The 17,646-nt window shown below is 44.3% G+C and overlaps 1 protein-coding gene across 7 annotated transcripts in view; it reads left to right on the plus strand.

Annotated features, from left to right (window-relative positions):
* LOC308091366 (uncharacterized protein) overlaps positions 1-17,646 on the plus strand; it is a 178,131-nt gene that overhangs the window by 134,230 nt on the left and 26,255 nt on the right. For all 7 annotated transcript variants that reach the window (XM_080436929.1, XM_080436932.1, XM_080436930.1 and 4 more), the window contains 4 exons: positions 4,598-4,640; positions 4,951-5,071; positions 9,686-9,851; positions 17,513-17,580. In XM_080436929.1, coding sequence (XP_080293055.1) covers positions 4,598-4,640; positions 4,951-5,071; positions 9,686-9,851; positions 17,513-17,580 — 398 coding nt within the window. The remainder of the gene's footprint in view (positions 1-4,597; positions 4,641-4,950; positions 5,072-9,685; positions 9,852-17,512; positions 17,581-17,646) is intronic.

The following is a 17,646-nucleotide window of genomic DNA, read 5'->3' on the forward strand; positions in this document are numbered from 1 at the left end:
TATACTGTGAATACTGATATCGTAGCTTGAGTGTATGTCACTCTGCTGCTATCCAGATAATACTATGTGCTTGGTAGTGAAATTTTCTTAAAGAATTCTATATGACGATTGAAGTGTGTTTTGCTTTGCCACTTCTTGACTATCATACTGTGTCCTTGACACTGTAGCCTGAATGATTCTCGCTTTTGCTACGGCTACGTCATCAGTAGTATTGAGTGTCTCACTCTGTTGCTGTTGCCCATGGATTATTGCAACAATTGCTGGTCCCAGAAGGGAAGGTCCATTACTTGTGCCGGTCATGTCCTGACTATGGTGCCTGACACAGGCTATGGCTGTGAATATTTGGCTAATTGCAGCGGCATACTGCTGGCAGAAAGGTCGACTGGGTTGGCCTGGTTGGGGCGGATTTGCCTCCCACAGGGATGCTAGCATTGAGCCCTCTGGATGCTTTCTCAGCTAGAGGAATTGTCAGGATGACGAACTCTTGGCCACTGTATTGAAAGCAGTACATGGAAGTACAAATTCACAGTACAAGGTCTACTAAATTGGAAAACTCATTAAGCACTGAGCTTGTTTAAGATGAGATCCCCATGCACACAAATCATGATGAGGCTGGACAGGAAAAAAGGAAACAAGAAATAATGACTGACAGTCATGTTATACCAGCTGCATGCTGTATTTTGCATTTGTAAGCGCCACTGCGGTGTGCCCCCCAATGGAATATACCCCTAGCATTGGGAGTGTCTCGCTCCGCTGCTGCTTGTCACTGGACGAAAGAAGGGAAAAGGATCAGCGATATAGCGTTGAGAGTGCATCTCGCTCTGCCGCTTTTGAGGGACCACGCCACTGCGGCGTGCGCCCACTGGAATATACCGCTAGCATTGGGAGTGTGTCTCGCTCCGCTGCTGCTGGTAGCTCCACTACTGCTTGTCAATGGACGACAGAAGGGAAAAGGATTAGCGTTGAGAGTGCATCTCGCTCTGCCGCTTTGAGAAATCATGGCGGGCGGCCCACCGCCATATAGCGTAAGCATTAGGAGTGGGTCTCGCTCCGCTACTGCTTGTCGCTGGACGAAAGGAGTGGAAAGTATTAGCGTTGAGAGTGTCTCGCTCTGCCGCTTTTGGAGGTACCACGCCACTGCGGCGTGCGCCCACTGGAATATACCGCTGGCATTGGGAGTGTCTCGCTCCGCTGCTGCTGGTCGCTGGCCAGAGGAAAAGGAAAGGAACCACGTGCGGCCCACCGTAACGTAGCTTCAGCATAGTAAGTGTGTCCCACTCCGCTATTGCTTGTCGCTGGACGGAAGGAAAAAAAAGGGGTCAGCGTTGAGAATGTATCCCATTCTGCCGCTTTGAGGAACCACGTGCGGACCACCGCAACATAGCTTCAGCATAGTAAGTGTGTCCCACTCCGCTACTGCTTGTCGCTGGACGAAAGCGTTGAGAGTACATAGCCCAGCTGGCCATGTAACGGCTTGGCCTAGATGGATGCGTCCAACAACTATCGTCATTGTACACCCTTGGTGCCGTACATCATGAGATTTGGCATGTGGGCCAGTTCCAGAACCTCTTACCAAGGACTTGTCAGCCATGGGGAGTACAGCCCAATATGGCTAGACCTAAGGCTGGTGGTTGATGCCAACATTGCTTACTTTACTTACATTACCTTACTGTAAGTCGATCCGGATTAAGAGCGCCTGCTAAACGCCTAAACGGTAAACTGTGAGCATTGCTTCTCTGGTGGTGTCACTAGATGAAGCTGTCGAGCTGGATGACCGTTGCTCATGGCCACGGTGTTAGTCTCTGATCTGCTAACTAGGGCCATGCCACAGCGGCTGGAATGTGACGTATTGGACATTCCCTTGACTACCTCGCCCTGGCCCTCCGGCATGCGAGTGTTGATGCGCAGACACAGCGCCTATCCAGCGCCTATCCAGCGCCTATCCAGCGCCTATCCAGCGCCTGTCACTCTAGGCGTTTGCTTGCATGATTAGAGAATTGGCACTATCTACTTTGGTAGTGAGCCAGAGCCTCTGGGTGTCCCGGGTTCGACACCAGGCCAGAAGTGGGTCGGTGTGTGTCCCTGTCTGAGCCCCTAATTGCCCCATGAGCGCCGGGGAATGGCTGCTCACTGCTCCTAGTAGTTCTAGGATGGGTAAATAAATACAGCGGACAAATTTCACGCATGTACAAATGTGCATATATATTTGGGGCTTGGGCCTCGAACCCCAAGACTGCAACAGAATGATGAGGGTCTCCAGCCAGTGTCGCTAATGCACTGGACCTGCGTGCAGTGCACCTGGCCCTCAGGATGTTTATGCCGTGTTGAATAACACAATATGTCAACAGTCTGCCTTCTGGGGCGCTTGACCCAGTCAGTCTCTGCAGGAGGCTTGGAAGCTCCTTTCGTGGACCTTGCCTCATCTTGCAAATTTCATAGCAATACGCTTGTTGGGTGTACAGTCCAGGCTGCGGACTTGTTTCCCACTGGAAGCCTCTTGGATCCGATAGCAGTTCGGATCACGTGCATAGGTATGGCAGAGCGGTAGTACCGTTAGCCTTGAGGGCATAACGCGTTGTTGACTGTAGGTCTCCCTTCCGGGACAGACCAGTCCGTTAGGGCTAGATGCTTTGGCCTACTGCAGCTTCTCAATGAAGTGCCTTGGCCTCTCCACAGGGACAAGATCTCCTGTCACAGTTAGGGGGGGAGGTGCATGTGGCATCCTCACTCCTAACCTTCGGCTGCGTCATTGACCACTGAAATTCAAAACTTATTGTCCGAAAATTACTGGATTGTTGTGCATCGTACACCAGGGCGTTGCACGCCAGCGAGTGTAGACTGTGCTCTAGTCGGGACAAGGGCCACTGCATAGGTTGGAGCGTTGCTCTGTGCTTATGCTGCCCTAGATATCTGCGGATGATGTTAGATAGAGGGTTCAGCCTCTCTACCATTGAGATGCTCTCCGCGTGTGGCCCCCACAGGTTGCATGGGTGCCTTCATGATGCTTGCCTGTAGTATTGGAAGCTTTGTCCCCAGCCGGTACATCGGGCTGCTCTCAGATGACTATCTGCTAGTACTCTTTGTCCTCACTGCTTCATCTGCAAAAGTGAGTAGATGAGCTTCATGCCCTGGCCATTGCCAGAGACTGTTAAAGTGGGACTCCGATGGGTCTGGATTTACCATATGGCCGACCCCTCCCTACGTCCTCAGAGGCTTTCTGCATTTCACGTCAGCTAGCCTATCGATTTGTTAGTTTGCTCCTCAACCAGAGGTGGAGCAACTGCATTCTAGTACCTGCCTATTGTGTCCCGTCCGGGCTCTGTGGCAGGACATAGCTGTGATGGCTGGAGTTTGGTTGTATTTGTCTGTGAGGAAGGGCACAGCTGTGCCTTGGCTTAATGGAGACTTTCATTGCTGCGTTCATGCAGATGTACGTCTTCAGGGGGCCTCTAGGTTCCCCCAAGGCCTTTCTTGACCGCGGGTGTTGCCAGAGCCTCTCCCTCAGTGATACAGGCTTGGAGCAGGCCAGAAGATGCAGCCGAATGGGCTTCATCTTTCATGGGCTTTTGCCCGCTCCTATATATAGTCAACCTGGCCGTCTCGCATCCTGTGGCGACGGCTGTGGTGTTGTCTGTTTATTCTATCTGCAAACCGACATCGGTAAGCGCAGATTCCTCGTGACTATGTTGGTATTAGTCATCCAGGTGTTGAAAACACTGCCTCTGGCGGTCAGTAGGAATGAAGTAGAACGAGAGTTATGCATATAACTAAGGTTCTACGAATTCCGGATGACCGCCAGAGTTGACTGTCACTCGGAATCTCATTCTCGACGAAAAGATTTCAGGAGGATGAACGCTGTGTGCCCCGCACCTATATAGGTGGCGTGCGTGCACACAGGTCACGAGTGACTTTGTTGGTATTAATATTCGACCCATACGCGAGCGCGTGATGGATATCCAGGTGTTGAAAACACTGCCTCTGGCGGTCATCCGGAATTCGTAGAACCTTAGTTATATGCATAACTCTCGTTTTATGTTTTGCAACTTTAAGCCAGCGCTGGACCGTCACTTTAAAGTGACTTCCACACTGAAATATAGAGAATACTTTCCAACCCACTGAAGCCAGCTGAACTAAAGAACGGAGAGTGTTTTTTTACAAGACGGTTAAGTTGAACCTACTTTGGCAGTCACCGACCGGGATTTGTGCTGTATGTCTGTCCAGCCATCTGGCAATGTCTTTATCCGTCTCTAATTCTTTCTTTTCATCCTTCTCTAATTCGTTCTTTTGATCCATACCTCCATCTTCCTTTGACCATCAGTGGGTTATAAAATCCCCTTTTCACGTTTTGACTCCAGAGAACATTCAGACATCCAGAGAACGTGACTCTTAAGAGGCACGATGATTGACTAAAAAATTCTTTGTGTAAGAAAACTGAATGGACGTTATATTTATTATTACTGTTCAGTCCAACGTTGCCCCTGTGTATCGTCCTCCCGGCTAACTGTGTTGCTAAACTAGGTTTTTATATTTCATGTTGTCGTGCTCCTCCTCTCTGATGTTCATCTGACATCATCTGTTTCCTGTCTCCCTCCTGTAGGAGCAGGATCGTTCTCCAGCACGACTGGGTCTCTAGAATACAGGTAAGGATTGAAGCTGTTGATACTTAATCCAAGACCGGAAACGCATCTGTGTCACTTTAAGATTTCTTTGGCTATTCAAAAATAGCAGATCTAGTGCGCTATGAGCTTGTATATCTGCTATTTTTGAATAGCCAAAGTATAAATAATGGTTAAAGTGGTTACACAGATGCGTTCCCGGTTTTGTTCACAGCTCATGAGCTTTTTACATTATATATTTCTTTCTCTCTCTCTCTCCCTCTCATGTTTAATGTTGCTCACTTCTGCCTAGTCTAGCGAAGGAACTTTAAGCTGTTGTTTATGTGTTGTGTAGTATCTCAGAAGAGGAGCCAGGCCCGCTGAGAAGTGACAGCGATGTGAGGATTGGAGTGGGAGGAACCAAAGTGAGCAGGACGTTCAGCTACCTCCGCAGCAAAATGAGCAAGAAGAACAAGGTGAGATGTTCAAATGGTGCATTTATATAGCACCTTTTATCCAGAGCGCTATACAAATGCACTTTGGATAACACGCGTAAGGTTATTCTGGTGGTTCAAGGTGTTAATTGTTTATTTAACAAATTAAATAACAAGTCATTATTATTGTCCCTCCGGGCAGACAATTAGCTGACCGCTTCAGAGGATTAAAGGTTTATTATGATCCCCACTAGCCCAATCTGTGACCTCCCACACCGTGTTTTCCTTACGATCCCGCTGAAGGGACAATTGGCTCCTCAATTCTTACCTGTCTGTAGTTCCGACCGTATGGAAATGTATGAATTAATTAATTAAACAACCTTTTAAAAGGAAAAGATTCAGGTTGCGGATTAGGAGACGCACAGCGAAAATAGACAGATCTACAGTACAAGCTCACAATGCGTCGCTGTGCAACGCGCGGTGAGTTTGTAGATCTGCTATTTTTGGCTTTAGAGTTAAGGTTAACAAAAATTTGCATTCACAAAACCACCATCTGGTGTCCTCACAGGTATAGTAATACAAACAGGCTTTTGTTACGTCACAGGACACTGACTAAAGACTTCTACCAATCACTGATAAGATAATACGGAGAGGAAGAGTGTGTGTGTGTGCGTGTGCGTGTGTGCGCGTGCACACACCTATGTATGTAAGGCAGCGGATGTGTGTGTGTGTGTGTGTGTGTGTGCTTTGTTCTGCTCTGCAGCAATAGTTCCAGCCCCTGCAGATGTGAACATGCTCACTTCCTGATTTTGTGGTGTACGATTACAGCAGTTTTCAGAATGCACAGTGGCAGACAGACAGACAGATAGACAGATAGATAGCAACATGTTAAAGACACAGCAGATAGACCCAAAGAGAGAGAGAGAGACAAGAACCAGAAGGTGAGAAGGACAGACAGACAGACAGACAGACATGTCAGGGGGGCTGTATAAGAGGTTCTGTCGCTCCATCAGGCTGAGGGGAGAAACTAGATTGGATGATGAGGTAGGAAGCACAAATTTAAATTGGTGATTAATAGCGATTAACAATTTAATCGTTTTTTATGTAATAATTGTGACAGGCCTAGATGATGATGATATTGTTGATAGCGCTGGTGTGGTGGCAGTAATGGTGATCATTTTGATGATTGGTGATAGTTGCTGTGACAATGGTGATGCGTACAGGAGATGTCTAATGGCTAAAAGTATAACACAAATAAGTCCCGGGGACTTGTTTCCATTTTGGTCGTATGTATTTAATTAATCAAAAAAATTAATTTACACAATAATACATGTCATTAACAAATACAAACAGTATATGTACAGTACAAATTTGATTGGAAATTACATTAACTTCCCCTTGTGGTCTCCTGATAGATGTTTTATCAGGCCAGTTTTGAAAGAAACCAGTGTTTCACATCCTTTAATGGATTGTGTCAGGGTATTCCACATTTTGGTGGCAGAGCAGTAGAATGAGAATCTTCCCACGTTTGTTCTATATTTGTGTGCTACCAGATCATGGTCACTCCCTCTAGTGTTGTGGCTGTGGGTGTCACTCACTTTGGAGGAGTAGTTAGACAGGTATGAGGGTATTGAGGGCACTGTCTCTTTGACTATCTTGAATACCAATTCCATTGATATTTGCTTAATCATGTCTTCTACCCTGAGCCAACCCAAACTAGCAAAGGGTGTTGGAAGTAGGTGAGACTGGCTGATGGAATTTATTTTCATTACGCGTTCCATACGTACCTATCCTGCTCTCATTTCATTCCACTCTGCTGTAATATGTACTGTACAATAATACAGTTCTGCATTTACTGTCAGTATCAAACACACTTCATGGTGTGGAGGAAGTGTGCTTCCTTTGATTGCCTACTTCCCTGTGGTTGCTATTACCAAGTATAAAAACCACAGACTCCACTTCCTTTGCTGTTACTTAGTAAATACACTTGTCTGTCCCAGACACTGATTGTGGGTAAGAACTTAGCCGTCTACCAAATTGTAACGGCTGATTTATACTTAGCTGTGTGTCGTGCACCAAAATAGTCGGATCTACAAGATTGTCCATTGGCTAATTTCATGATGCAACTAAGGCTAAATTAGGCTGAAGATGTCAGTTAATCTCTAAATAATGGCTGCAAAGAATGCAATCCTGCTCAGAGAGTGTGGTGATACTGCATCAATGTGAAATGCACTGTTACATCTGTGAGTCATTGTGGAACGTGTTAAATTAACTCTAAGAGTAAAATTAGACCTATACGTTGTCTATTTTTAAACTACAGCAACACTCAGGATTTTGCTTTGTGTGTGTGTGTGTGTGTGTGTGTGTGTGTGTGTGCATGTGTGCATACACATGTGTGCGTGTGTGCATGCGTGCGTGCGTCTGTCTGTCTGTCTGTGTGTGTGTGTGTGTGTGTGTGTGTGTGTGTGTGTGTGTGTGTGTGTCCGCGCGCATACACATGCGTGTGTGTGTGTGTGTGTGTGTGTGTGTGTGTGTGTGTGTGTCTTTCCTCAGCGGTGTCAGGTTTTACTGCTATTTTAAGCCTCATAACCCAGACCAACTTAACTTCTCCCATAAACTCTTGATGAAAACAAATAACACTTTCCATCCATGTCATTGCTCTGTTAGTATCTAGGTAACCAGAACCATAATACGCTCATGTATTTACAGCATGCCAGCCAGCCAGTAGCAGCACACTTATCGTGTGGCAAAAGCTTCACGTAATAGTGAACTTTATCATTTAACCAAGGCAATATATTCATCCTCTTTTCACTAAGTTCTGTTTTGTTATATTGTCATTGCATTTGCATTACAATACAGGTCAACTTGTTCTCATACTGTAGTTACCTACCTGGCTAAATGAAGGTTAAATGAAATCAAAATAAATCTGGACTATTTATGAGGGACAGCGAGTGCATTTTCCGGCAGCGGCTGCTGCCGGTGGCGGCGGCGGCGGCGGCGGCGGCTGGAGCTGCCGGTGGCGTCAGCTTTGGGAATGTGCTGCGTTTGTGTAACGCAGTCCCCACCAATATTATTTACGATTCTGTGCCTATCGGTACATAACTCGGACGGCGCTTAGTCGAATAGCAGACCATCGGCCGGTCGTCGCGGGCACTTGCGCCTGGAGGTGCTCGGGCGCGACTCCTTGGCCTCAAGGTCTGCTGATTCGGCGCGCCTCCGTCATGGTCCAAAACTATACTTTATCGGCGGAAAAAAGAAGTTGACTGCCGCTCCTCCACCGGCAGTTCCGCGACTGCCGCTCCTCCACCGGCAGTTTCCGCGGCAGTTCCGCTGCTCCACCGGCAGCTGCCGCTCCACCGCCGGCAGTCACTGCCGGGAGCTGCCGCTCCTCCACCGGCAGTTCCGCGGAAGTTCCGCGGCTGTTGCCGCTGCCGGAGAATGCACTCGCTCCTTCTGCTATTTATTGCGGCACAGAATACTGTACTGGAGTGGTTCTCAAAGTGGGGTCCAGGGACCCTCAGGGTTCCTTGAGGGGGTTCCAAATGGACCCTTACAGGTCTGTAACTCCGGACGACGACTTCTTATTCAACGTTTTGTCAGAGACTGCAACTCTGGACAGTAAAACTGTGCTATTCACAAAATACTGCGGTTTATACTTGGAACTTAATATATCCATTTAATGAGCCATTTTAAGACTGACTCAGGTCATAGGATACTGTAAGTCATGGGCTGGATGTTGAAAAACGTTCACAAACGGTATCGTTTGCAAATCCCTATTGCACTGGGAATCGCTTTAAAATGAGTAATAAAAGCATTATATCATTTAATGTCTGTGTCCAAAGAGCGTCTGTTAAATGTAAAAAACATACTGAACAAAAACGCACCTGAACAAACTAAAGCCCAACTTATTCCCTGAACAGTAAAACGCTGTACAGGCCAAACCACATGGTCATCAGAATGATCTTTCTGTAGTCAGAGGTTAAAGTTTTCACTTTTACGACGGTCACAATGAATCAGTTCTCTTTACTTGCAGGCGTTGGAAAAGAGGAATCGTTTGGGAATATTTAGTGGTGATGGAAATTGGACACTATCATGTCAATTCACTCTAATTCACTCAAATGTCCTCCCGGCGGGGGCTCCTCACTGGCAGGTGAGCCAGCAGGATACAACAGCAGTGACAACACACAAATGTGTGTGGGGAGGAATTCATTGGCATAGCGACGAAATTGGGGAGAAAAGGGGGTAATTACATTAGGTATTACATTAAACACTTAACCAATTCAAACCGGGAAAGGCATCTGTGTCATGTTAGATTTTTGCGTTGGCTATTCAAAAATAGCACATCTGCTATTTTTGAACATTTTTGAAAAATCTTGAAAGTGTGAGAACCACTGATTTAGAAGACATTTTGTAGAATCGTCCTCAGGTCTTTATGGGTTAAACGCTATATATTTTGTTTACCTGAGTCCCTCACGGGTCTATACTAGGCTCTATACCAGGCACAATACCTTATTCCCTCTACATCAAAACAGCGGATCTATAAGCTAGACACTAGGCGTCTTGCAGATCGGCTGTTTTGGCCTGCATAGGAACTCTAGGGTACATGTGGTTCAAGCTACTTACTGTAAGCTATACGTGCCTTTCTTCTGCTTCCAGGAGAAAGACAAGGAGAGGAGGGGAGAGAAGGAGCGAGAGGTTAAAGAGAAGGAGAAGAAGCCGGTGAACGGACACGTGTTCAGTCCCGTCTCTCCATCGCCTCCATCCACTTCCTGTCAGCAGTGTGCCAAACCTCTCAACGCCAAGGAAGCCTTCTTCTGCAACAGTAAGTTACATACGTATACTGTACTTATTTTTGTGCTTCCTCTCTCCTCCGCGTCACCTCTCAACCGACCATTTTCCTTCCACACCTCACCTCATTCCACACTAGGGGTACAACAGTGCATCGAACTAATCAATTTAATTGATTATGAGAAATTATCGATAATACGTTTTAATAAAGAATAAACTATTTTGAGGGGAATTTTCTATCGCACCTTTTTTCTTTCAAAATAATTAACAAAACAGCAAAAAGCTCACAACGCATCACGATGCGAAACGTTGTGAGCTTCTATTAGTGTGCAACACTTGTACAACAAATAATCAAGTTGTTCATACGTTGATTCGTTGATATACAGCATATCAAATATGACAAATTGTAAAAAAGTAATTGATGGTTGCAGCCCTATATTCCACACCTCCACTTCTCGCCTCATTCCCCTCCTGCTTGCGGACACCATGGAGTGTCCGTCTGTCCGTGGCCAGGAAGCCCGTCCTCTCAGACTGTGAGACAGGTCTCGTTCTGCGCTTCAACTTCCTCTTATAGGCCTCACTTCCTCTTATGCATTTTCCTTTTCCTCTTGCCATTTTTTTGGGGGGGTTTCTAAATATACAGACACGACTCCTCTTTCCCCCTTGTCCTCCAACATGAAGGCATCATCGGCTGCGCGATTCGGTTTCTTTATTATTCGCTGATCTCACTTCCAGTTAAGTGTGTGGTTCTTCTGGTTGAAATGCAGCCTTGAGAGAAAGAGCAAAACACAGTAACAACAAGCACAGACGTTTCTAGTTGCCCACAAAGTCTGTTTCCCCCCCCGGTTCACATTTAGAGGATAAACATTTCAAGGCTTCTGGTCTCAGTGTTAATTATTTTATTTAGTTTTAGCCATCTGAAATGTTTTAGTTTTAGTTGACTAAATATTATAAGATTTTAGTCAACAAAATCTACTGTTGATTTAGTCGACAAAAAAATATTTTGTCGTCCCTTGATGGTGTCGTAATGCCTGATTTATACTTGTGCTTGTGCTGAAAATGGTCGACGACGTGTTGTGAACTTGTAGATCGGCTATTTTCGGAGCACGGCCAAGCATGAAATGACTCGTCTTAGTTCTACTGCATCTCTTCTCCATTAGTCCCTCCTCAACATTTTCGTCTAGGTTTTATTTGTTGATGAAATTGTCAGTATATTTAGTCATAGTTTTTGTCATCATAGCTTTTAGCATCATAGTTTTTATTTAGTTTTCGCTTAGTTTTCGTCAGTGAAAAAAGGTTGTCGACCAAAAAAATTCGTCATAGTTTTAACCCATTCAATCTCTTGTCATTTTAGATTTCTTTGGCTGTTCAAAAATAGCAGATATACAAGCTCATAGCGCGGCACCGAGTGCCGCGCTATTAGCTTGTAGATCTACTATTTTTGAAAAATCGTGAAAATGTGTGCAAATCTTTGAATATATATTTTTTAAAGCAAACATTTGTAACTCAAATATTTGCTTCTGGAGGTCCCTGGAACAACATATTTGACAAATGTTCGCTTAAAAATATATACATTCAAAGATTAGCAAAATTTTTCAAGATTTTTCAAAAATAGCAGATCTACAAGCTCGGTGCCAGGCTATGAGCTTGTATATCTGCTATTTTTTAAAAGCCAAAGAAATCTAAAATGACAGAAATGTGTTCCCGGATTGAATGGGTTAATCGACGAAATAAACACTGAACTCTCTTGCAGAGGACACAGATTTGACCTGTGACCCTAGTTCTATAGCGTTTCTATTCCTGTCGAAGAGCTACATCCATGCCTAGGGTTGTTTACAACGTATTAATTAGAATATCAACATATGGGATGCACCAGCCGTTCTCACGCTGCAAGTCTTTGACTCTGGTCTCTCATGTGAGAAGCTACTAATTTTGGTTTGTGTAGAGACATCCTGCTAGAGTGAGATCTGAGTGAGATGTTGTCTATTTGTTTTTACCATTTAGTTAACCCAACTACTTTATTATGATATTTATTATAGCCATCATCACACTGTCTGTCTGTCGTCCATCCCTCCACAAATCATCAACTTCTTCTTCTTCTTCTTCTTCTTCTTCTTATTCTTCGTCTTCGTCTTCGTCTTCGTCTTCTTCTCCTGGGTTAAAGTTCTCAGTCGCCACGACTGATTTCAGTCATTTGGATTCCATAGAAGCCAGCATGTCTTCTATGGAAGCATGTTGCGCAGCGAAAATGTTATTTTCTGTTATTATTTTAAGATTACAGCATTTGAAGTAGTCAAATAGCAATATGTTCAGAAGCATCTTGCATAAAATCTATTAGATTCTAGTATAAAGTATTGATAAATGGACATTCTCAAGTAAAGTAAAAGTACCTCAAAATTGTACTGAAGTACTTGAGTACTTGTCGGGTGGAAACCTCATACTGTATGTCCAAAACTGTAACTTATCAGGATACAAATGAAAAAGTAGCTGAAGTGGCAGATCTACACGTGCCGCGTTTCGAGCTTGTAGATCTGCTACTTGAAAAAATATGGAGATAAGAGGTTTCTGCCCGACAACCACGAAAATGTACTTGACTTACTTTCCACCACTGCCTGTGGCCACTAGGGCGGGGCTCTTTCTGACCTGTCAGATTTGTCATTCCATCTGTACACCACATATAATCCATGATGTGTTGGACTGACTAACACATGTGTGTGTGTGTGTGTGTCAGTCCTACTGTAGGGTTATCCTGGGAAACTTGTGTGAGCAGAGAGGAAGTGACTCTGACAAACCACAAACCTATAATAACTTCATAATGTCAATGAGGTTACTTACCGCATCATCAGTACTTCACAACATATACATGTTTGGTTTATATTTGATATTTATACATCGTCGCTGTCGGGCAGAAACCTCCTATCTCCATGTTTCACTTTTTTATTTTTTATTTTCGTAAATGAATGCTCTACTTTGTGATACTACAGTGTCACACAAAAGTAACTACAAGCTCAAAGGGGTTAGGTTTAGAGTTTTGAGCTTGTATATCTGCTATTTTTGCTCTTGTTGAATTTGAATCCTGAAAAGTAACAGCTTGGCGCTCGGCTGCATAATATAATGTATTAGTTATATTTTAATACTATTACTTTGCTTTGCTTTCTTTTTTTCTTTTCTTTTCCTCCCCAAATTAGTCGTTATACCAATTATTTCCTCCCCACACACATTTCTGTGTGTTGTCACTGCTGTCATAGCCTACTGACTCACCTGTCAGTGGGATCTACATCTATATGAGAATTATGTGGCTCTACATCCTCCCACCGGGAGGATGTAGAGCCTTCGTCCTACTCCTCCCGCCCAACACTCCCTGCTGACAGGTGCCACCCCCGGCCCGTAGGAGTAATACGTGCTGTGACAAATATCACACTCCCCGCCTGCCTTCCCTCCCCCCCGAACACGGGCCAATTGTGTTAGTATAGAGTCTATATGTTAGGCGCTCGACAAAGCCGGATTCGAACCCCCAGACTCTGTGGTGGTGGGCAGCTAATTTACCACTGTGTCATCCGTAACAGGGAACTTGGTAAAAGCCTTTTTTTAAAGATATTTTTGGATTGTTACTGCACTCTGCTATAAAGAGTTGGGACTAACTTGTGAATAGAACACCGTAGGAGAGGAAATAAGTTCCTTCCTACTGCCTGGCAAGTAATCACAATGATCTGCTTCTGATGTTTAGTAGTGATTTAGTGATCCTTCAGCTGCCAAGGTAATATTAATAACTTACTCAGGTGGAATGTGGGCAGTGTTATTTACATGTAAGTTATTTAACCCATTTAGACCTGAGGCCGATTCTAAAAACGCCTTCTAAATCCTGACCTAAGTTTTCTGAAAAACTTCAAATATTTATTCAAAAATTACAAAAAAATGTATGTTGCTGTATACTGTACATAGCAACAACAACCCCAAAAAGGGATTCCCGTCTTATAAGGTATATTTACAAATAGGGGTTCCCGCCCGAAATGGGTCAATACTGCGTTCTCATGTTGTGTTATTATTTATTTATTTTCAAAGCTATTCTGTCTACCTCTCTGTCTTTTAGCATGCATACGGTGGTAAAATATATTTGATTTGATTTTGAATATATCCTTTAAGTAGGAATGAAAAGCTTTTTCATCAGTGAACACACAGTTTATTTAGCAAAAAGTCAGTGTATTCCTTAAAACAGAGTGATAATTGATCTATTTTCACACTCTCACAGTTAACCACTTTTAAACCCTATATCGTTGCTGTCGGGTGGAAACCTTGTATGTCCAAAACCATTCCTTTTTTATTATATAAAATTAATCTACGAAAAAACATAAAAAGTTGGTATATGGAGATGCAAGGTTTCTGCTTGACAGCATCGATATGCTTCGTTGACCGGGGTCCCCCAGGGCTCTGTACTTGGCCACCTCTTTTTTTCTCCTTCTATACAAAATCTCTTCGCTGGAAACAACCAACCTTGAAGCTCACAAGCGTGCCAGGCAGCTTGTAGATTGGCTATTTTGGCAGAATGTTTGTTGATATGGCTAAGTTAACAGTGAGGAGGATTTGACTGTGGGTGCACAGATTCTCATGTTTGTTTTCAGTTTGTCCCACAAATGGTGAGAGGAGCAGAGGGGAGAGTAGTGGCTGTCTGCCCATTCATCCACTCCCTTAGTCTTACAACCTGTTGCATCACCCTGTACTCACTGTGTGTGTGTGTGTGTGTGTGTGTGTGTGTGTGTGTGTGTGTGTGTGTGTGTGTGTGTGTGTGTGTGTGTGTGTGTGTGTGTGTGTGTGTGTGTGTGTGTGTGTGTGTGTGTGTGTGTGTGTGTGTGTGTGTTGTATTGTGCTTTCTGCTTTGGCAATGTAAACGTATGTTTTCTCATGCCAATAAAGCCCATTGAATTGTGTGTGTGTGTGTGTGTGTGTGTGTGTGTGTGTGTGTGTGTGTGTGTGTGTGTGTGTGTGTGTGTGTGTGTGTGTGTGTGTGTGTGTGTGTGTGTGTGTGTGTGTGTGTGGGGGGGGGGGGTGGGTGGGTGGGTGTGTGGGTGTGTGTAACTGTCCATGACACAGCTGCAAGAGTACTGTTGCTGTAGAGACAAACTTCCTGTTTGATACACAGTGAGATATACTGTACATTGTGTACAAGAGAGAGAGGCAAAAACCTTGTGTGTGTGTGTGTGTGTGTGTGTGTGTGTGTGTGTGTGTGTGTGTGTGTGTGTGTGTGTGTGTGTGTGCGTGCATGTTTGACAGAAGGGAGATATTGAGAATCCCAGTGTGTATTGTTATAGTCTGTCCTCACTCAGACAACTGGTTGGTTTGTGTGTGTGAAGATGGAGTGGGCTTTAACAGTGGGTTAAACAACAGTGGGCAATGAGAGCCTCAGCTGACGAGAAGTTCACAGTGGTCTGTGTTCAAGACGGCTTCTCTGTCATGGACAAGTCAAGTAGGTCTGGGGAAATACCCACTTACACCCTCTAGTCTCATTGAAATGGACTTGAGTTACAACAACTACACTTGGACCGTCTATACCAAATCTTCATTGTACAATGTTGTTGCAAAAAAAAAAAAATGAAACTAGCCAATCTACAAGCTTATCTGCTATTTTCACTCTATTTCTTTCATAATCGTTCATTAATCCTTATCGAGGCAATTGATATATTGATTTGCAGTCATATCGCCCAGACCTAGAGTGTTCACTCTGCACAAATATAACTTTGCTGTCGGGCAGAATAACCTCTTATCTCCATCTTTTAATTCTTTTTAGTTTTTACGTCCTACTTGATCATACTACAGCGTCACACAAAAGCATCAAAAGTAGCAGATCTGCAAGCGCGAAGCGCCTCGCTTCGAGCTTGTAGATCTGATACTTTTGCTGTTTTTGAATTTTAATCCTGAAAAGTACATTAACAGTTTTGGACATGTGAGGTTTCCACCCGACAGAGACGATAAACATGCAGGCATAGAAATGAATAACAAGAAACATAGGACAGCGAGAACTGGTGTCAGTATTTTAACAAAGTGGTCCTCAGAGTGCTTTATAAGAAGCAGCCAGCCTTGTCTGCCATCAGAAGCCATTACCAGCTGCTATTTTGACAGAGCTGACATTTTCTCCTAACGTGAGAGTTTTTTAAAAAGATCCTTTGTTTCACCTCGCTTGTTCTCACGGAAAAGGGGAATTAAAGTAAAACACAAGCATGCATGCATGCAACCAACCACACGCACACGCACACTTCAGTGTGTGCTCAAAACAAACGAGAGAGGTCTGAAGCAGCACATGTTTGGTATATTTATTTGTCTCATAGTCCCAGTTACATTGTTCATTTGTATTTTTGTATGTATGTGTTACTCTTTTACCAGAGTGCATGTGTGTGCTTGTGTGCGCGTTTGCGTGCGTGTGTGCGCACGTGTGTTCTGCTGTTGGTAAATAAAGCAATAAGCCACAAGAGACTGTGGTGTGCCGTTGTAAAATCACAGTAAACCACGGCCTCACGTAGCTTCTTGCTTTTCTAAAACGGTTACTACATACTGTGTACCTGGCAACGTTTCATAAGTTAAACACGTAGCAACAATATCACAATAATTTATTGATAACAGACTGGTCATATCCTTTCGCCAAGCAGTGTAGTTCTTCAGCAATATAACAGAATGATAGTTTTCCAAAGAAACACACAGCTACAAATACAGTCATAAAGAAAGCAAGCTTAAGGCGGGGTTCTTATTAACATTTTATCCGGATAGCACCTTTAATTGTGCAATTGTTGAAGAACTGTTCAGTTCTGTTAAGCACTCCTTTTTGCTGGCACAGGGGTGTTTTACTCTGTACAGATACGTTTTTAATTGTGTGGTGCACACAAGGATATTGTTCCAGCTTCTTCTCTCGTTTTTGTGCCAGTAAGATTGCATGCAGGGATGATTCACATTTATGTCCCATCACTGACATGAGTTCTCTTGGGACCGCCCTAGTGTAGCGCTGAGAGCATACGCCTTTCATGCGGGAAGGTCATGGGTTCGAACCTTGCCTGGAATCGAGTCGAGGTCAGCAAGGGCATGCGGTCGCAATGGGTTCCCAACGCCAATTCAAATGGGTTCAGATCTGAGTCAAGTCTCCTGCAGGAGTCCAGTCTGAAGCCTGTCCTGGACGGGAGTCTCCAGGCGTACAAACGGATGATGATGACTGACATGAGTTCTCTTGCCTCTAGCCCAGCATCAGAGAGTTGTTGTACAGTGGTGCTTAGCAAGCAGTGGTTGGTGTCCCAATCCTAACCCTTCATTGTGACACCGATAATTAAGAACTTAACTACGTTAGTTCACCTTTTGCCTTTTTTCACACTGGCATAAAACTGACAGAGAGACAGGTTTAGTTCCATTTTGGTGACTGTTTTAATGTCAATAGCCAATTCTTTCCTTGACATACTAGGCTTGAAAACAGCGAACGGACCACACAGTCTGATTAACGCCCCCCAACTTTGTTTCTCGACTTTTCCATCTCTTTGAGTTCATTGTCATTCATTTCAGCCATGTCTTCTTTCTTGTTTTTCTCTCCTCCTTAATGCATTACTGTAGCATGAACACGGTCTCGCACATACTGTACAGTACATGCATGACACATGACACAAGATCCATGCTTAAAATGACAATATGTGTTTCAACATGTTGACCTGTGTTGTTTGTTTGCAGACTGTGGCGCTCACGTGCATAAGAGCTGCAGAGAAAGCCTGTCTGTGTGTGCAAAGAGCAGAATGAAGGTAGGTGTGGCACACACACACACACACACACACACACACACACTCTCACACACCATTTGCAAGCTA

The sequence above is a fragment of the Gymnoscopelus braueri genome (assembly GCF_963280865.1).
Source record: "Gymnoscopelus braueri genome assembly, chromosome: 9".
NCBI lineage: Eukaryota > Metazoa > Chordata > Actinopteri > Myctophiformes > Myctophidae > Gymnoscopelus > Gymnoscopelus braueri.